Source organism: Sinocyclocheilus anshuiensis, unplaced genomic scaffold, assembly GCF_001515605.1.
Source record: "Sinocyclocheilus anshuiensis isolate Anshui unplaced genomic scaffold, SAMN03320099.WGS_v1.1 scaffold350, whole genome shotgun sequence".
Lineage (NCBI taxonomy): Eukaryota > Metazoa > Chordata > Actinopteri > Cypriniformes > Cyprinidae > Sinocyclocheilus > Sinocyclocheilus anshuiensis.
Genome location: NW_015546064.1, coordinates 84,649 through 89,802, shown reverse-complemented (window position 1 = coordinate 89,802; position 5,154 = coordinate 84,649). Strand labels below are relative to the sequence as shown.

Genomic DNA, 5,154 nt, shown 5'->3' with positions numbered 1-5,154 from the left:
TAAACCGCATAAACACATTTCATTACACCAAATACACAAAATAATGTTCTTTTTAGCAGCGTCATATGACCCCTTTAACATGCCTTAATAGCTTACATTCTGTTATACAGCTAACTTACTTGAATGATGTATGACTTGTCTTATTTGAGACAGTGTTCAAACAGTGTGAGCTAGAAGATTTGCTATTTTAAGCTATTATTAAATTAGAGGAACTAATTTTCAACAGCAGATAGAAATATTGCATAAATAGCTATTATCTTTAATATCCTTAAAGAATATAAAGAAAATACTATTTAGGTTTGTGATAAAAAATATATATATAATCTCACAACAGTAAAAAGCTTTTAATGTATTTTACAATATCAATTATGCACGAGCATGCACGGGATAGGAAATATACAATAATGAATAAAAAATAAGCTCTAGAGTAGAGCTGCTGCATTAGATTCTAGCGAGCTAATATAAACAGAGTTCTCAATGCCGAAATGAAGAGAGGCCAAGCAAATATGAAACTACTATATAAATATATATACTGTTGAATTGAGATCACAAGCATTCTGATATTCGTATGGATATATTTATTTATTAAAAGCTAAACACTACTCATTACAGGAACATAACAGCAAATATTTACAAATTTTATTATTATTTTTTTTTCAATTAGCAGTTGTTTTTCATTATATTTATTTTCCAAATTCAGTTACCTAGAAGTGAAACATTATGTGAATTTAAAGTGAATAGATGAGTAGAAAGTTCAAACGAACAGCATTTATTTTAAACAGAAATCTTTTGTAACATTATAAATGTCTTTACTCTCACTTTTGATAAATTGAATGCATGCCTGATGAATAAAAGTAGCAATTTCTTTAAAAAATGGAATAGTACTGACCTCAAATGTTTAGATGGTGTATAGATGTGTGTGAGGGTTGTGTAGTTTTGACTATAATGAAGTGGATATTTAGAGTATGTGATCTTGTGTGTTGTTAATGGTTGGCTACAGTTGAGAAGGTCACATTTTTTAGTGCTAATTTTATGTTAGATCATACTTTATCAAGCATTTTAGATGCACTGGATTTGTGTCTCTAATGCGGTTCAGAAAGCGCTGTTGTTGGTGGAAACAGGCTGCTGTGATATTCTGTGTGTGATTTCCCCACGGACTCCGTCTCGTTTCCCTCCAGTGTCCCTCTGCAAAAACAACATTATTATCATCTGTACTGCCAGAAACACATTCAGCCTTCATCAGACTGCTGCTGCTCAAAGCTTGACAGCATCAGATATTAAAGAGACGCAGTTGTTTGTGTCTCTTAAAGGAACTGGAGAATCATTGGGGTTTATTTCGGCTTTGCGTTTCAAACACAAACATGACAGTACAATAAAGCCAGAAAAGCAGAGGTGTAATGAGACACACGGTGTGTGCAGAAGGGAATCCAGAGCTGAGCTCAAATCAATCCAGTAAATGAGGAGGTGAAACCACGTGTTTGGAAGTTGTAAACAAAGATTATTGGAGTATGTTTTACAAGAAAATACTGGATCAGTCTACTTTAAAATTGCATGATTAATTCACTGTAGAAAATCGACCTGCTTCAACTTAAAGTAATGATAAGTTATAAGTGAAAGCAATGAAAACGCTTATGACATTGATCATATCATTTTACACTGTATTTGCCCTTTTTTATAATTATTTTAAATTTACTAGCAGTTCCTGAGTGAAAATGGTCTCAAAGTAAATCCTATGCCGCTTTTTCAGGGCGCTAATCTGAAAATGCATAATTAGGGCTGGGCGATATGGCCCAAAAAATTATCACGATATCAATATCGGTAATTATCACGGTAAATGTCCAATCTTTATTTTTAAAGCCAGACTTTTGCTCCAAAGTGAAAGTTGTAGAAACCAGACCATTAATTTTCAAATCGACCTGCTTCAACTTAAAGTAATGATAAGTTATAAGTGAAAGCAATGAAAACGCTTATGACATTGATCATATCATTTTACACTGTATTTGCCCTTTTTTATAATTATTTTAAATTTACTAGCAGTTCCTGAGTGAAAATGGTCTCAAAGTAAATCCTATGCCACTTTTTCAGGGCGCTAATCTGAAAATGCATAATTAGGGCTGGGCGATATGGCCCAAAAAATTATCACGATATCAAAATCGGTAATTATCATGGTAAATGTCCAATCTTTATTTTTAAAGCCAGATTTTTGCTCCAAAGTGAAAGTTGTAGAAACCAGACCATTAATTTTCCTTAACAAAATAAATAGAAAAATAGAAAAATGAATTTGTTAGTTTCTGCATGTTCTAATGAGTGATATTGTTTCAAATCAAGAAACAGGTTTGGGTTGTCTGATAATATTAATAATAATAATGTCACTTTTTTGTCTCTTAGAAATGCACATTTGATAGTATCCTGAGTTACGATTAGGAGGTACAAAATTGTTCATTATCAAAATCAGTGACATCTGTAAAAATTGTAGCAATCTCAGTTTTACATGGTTAAATTTATTCTGAAGGTTTTTTTTTTGTTTTTATTAAGCATTGGTCTTCCATAGTAGCATACATTTAAATCATGATAAACACAGTTAAAACCACACATATAGCACCTCAATACCATGGTAAAAATATAAATATATGGTTTTTAGGTAGCCTGTATGAAAAACAGTAGTCTAAAAATATTCAGTATAAATGCACACATGCTATAGCTTAATCACAAATACATGCTATAATTATATCCCATTACTCTTGTAATAAACTTCAATGTGAATATCCAACATTTCTGCCACAACACCATGGTGCAGTGAGTGTTACTACCAGTGTCGGGGGGAACGCATTACAAGTAACGCGAGTTACGTAATCAGATTACTTTTTTCAAGTAACTACTAAAGTAACACATGACTTTTTAATTTACAAGAGACTATCTGAGTTACTTTTTCAAATAAGTAACGCAAGTTACTTTTTTTTCCAATTTATTGATTGACAGCTTAAATGTTAAACAACACAAATATCCTTTATGTATTTAATCCCATTCTATTAACCAATGTCTTCGATGATCCAGTTCAACTGTACTAATGAGCACAAATTACTCTAGACAAACATCTGTGTCTTTATTAGATTTAAAAAGTAACGCAAAAGTAACGTAACGCATTACTTCCATGAAAAGTAACTAAGTAACATAATTAGTTACTTTTTTTTTTTGGAGTAATGCAATATTGTAATGCATTACTTTAAAAAGTAACTTTCCACATCTGTGTAGAATAAAGGCCAGTAATGAATTCATCCTCTCAGGCGAGTCATTAGTGTGTGATTAGGACACAATCAGCTCAACAGTCAAGTAGAATAATATCCAGTCACGCTGCAGAGGTTTCCTTTAATTGGGCCGCTGCGTCCACGGAAATAAATGGCAAAACCTTTTTTTTGTCTTTACACTTAAAATCGCACATTTATTGTAATAATCTATATTCTATATCAAGAGAGAGTTCAGGACTGTGAAGCTGTGGATTCAGACATAAAGTCACCGAATCCTGATACACTTTCACTGATTAACACACATTCAGTCGGTAAGAGTTTCTGAAAGAAGTCTCTTCTGCTCACCAGCGCTGCCTTTATTTGATTAAACATACAGTAAAACAGTGAAATATTATTCTAATGTAAAACAGCTGTTTTCTATGTGAATATCTGTTAAACTGTAATGTATTTCTGTGATGCGCAGCTCAGTCGTGCTGCACAATATTTTTGTGGAAACTGTGATGCATTTTATTTTCCAGGATTCACAGATGAACAGAAAGTTCAAAAGAGCAGCGTTTATTTGAAACAGAAATCTACTGTAACATTATAAATGTCTTTACTGTCACTTTTGATCAGTTTAATGCAGCCTTGATGAATGGAAATATTAATTTACTTAAAATAAAAACTTTTGAACAGGTTGAGGATGTGGCGCATCAGATATAATAAATGCCATAATTTATCTGCACAGCACAAGTGTTTTGAGTCTTCAGATTCTAGTTTGGACTGGAGTGTCTTCTGAAAGTCATCGCTGCTGTCGTGAGAGATGCTTCATGATTCATCAGAACGTGCTGTAGATCTGAATGTGTGGTGTGTTTATGTGACGATAATGACCGATCACTCGTCTTAAACTCCACTGTCATGTTCATCCTTCTGCTGCTGCGTCACGTTATCTCATGTGCTTCCTCTCGTTATATAAACACACTGAACCAGCACAAGCTCTGCTGGGAAACACTCGGTATGACCGTGTGTGTGTGTGTGTGTGTGTGTGTGTGCGCGCAGGACCCAGCACCACCTGTACGGAGGACTCGTGTCATCATCAGGGGGTGTGTCTGCAGCAGTGGGAGGGCTTCTCGTGCGACTGCAGCATGACGTCCTACGGGGGCTCGCACTGCAGCGATCGTGAGTACACACACTGCCGTCACGCCATCGGCTTCATCCGGAGAACATCACACTGTAGCAGAAGTAGTTCTTATTCCAGCTCCTGTTTTAACTCCAGTGTGGTTTATGCACCCTTATCACATGTGCATCTACACATTAATGAGCATTATTGTTTTATATAATTTTTATATAAGTAATATATAAATAAAATATACCATGCATTTCCACAATAATTAAAATCACGTCATATGCATAAAATATTTATTGTTATTGCTATTATTATAATATATTTTTTCTTATTATTGCTATCGCACTTTATATACAATATTAATAGAAATACATTTATATTTACATAAATAATATAGAAATTAAATACTTTATTATATATAATATATTATATTATAAATTATTAATGCATTTATTAAATATTATATTTTATTATTTTATTAATATAAATATTTGTAATTTATAATATGTTTTTAATTATTTAACATGCATTTAAAATGTATATATATATTTTTTTTTTATTTACATTCATGCATTTAGATGCTTCAGATTCAGATGCTTATATTCAATGTGACATGCAAAAGAGGAATATATATAGCACTTTATATATTTATATATTTTTATAATACTTTATATGTATTTCCATGGCATTTTTCACAGTGCACATTATTTCAAAACAACAAGAAAATCATGATTATATATATATATATATATATATATATATATGTGTGTGTGTGTGAACAAAAAATACTTATTAGTAACATAA

The 5,154-nt window shown here is 32.3% G+C and overlaps 1 protein-coding gene across 1 annotated transcript in view; it reads left to right on the top strand.

Annotated features, from left to right (window-relative positions):
- Nucleotides 1-5,154, top strand: part of LOC107699612 (neurexin-2-like) — a gene marked incomplete at its 3' end in the record, with an annotated part of 357,587 nt that overhangs the window by 268,573 nt on the left and 83,860 nt on the right. Inside the window, exon 19 of the mRNA XM_016500932.1 lies at nt 4,284-4,403. Within this exon, the coding sequence (XP_016356418.1) occupies nt 4,284-4,403 (120 nt within the window). The remainder of the gene's footprint in view (nt 1-4,283; nt 4,404-5,154) is intronic.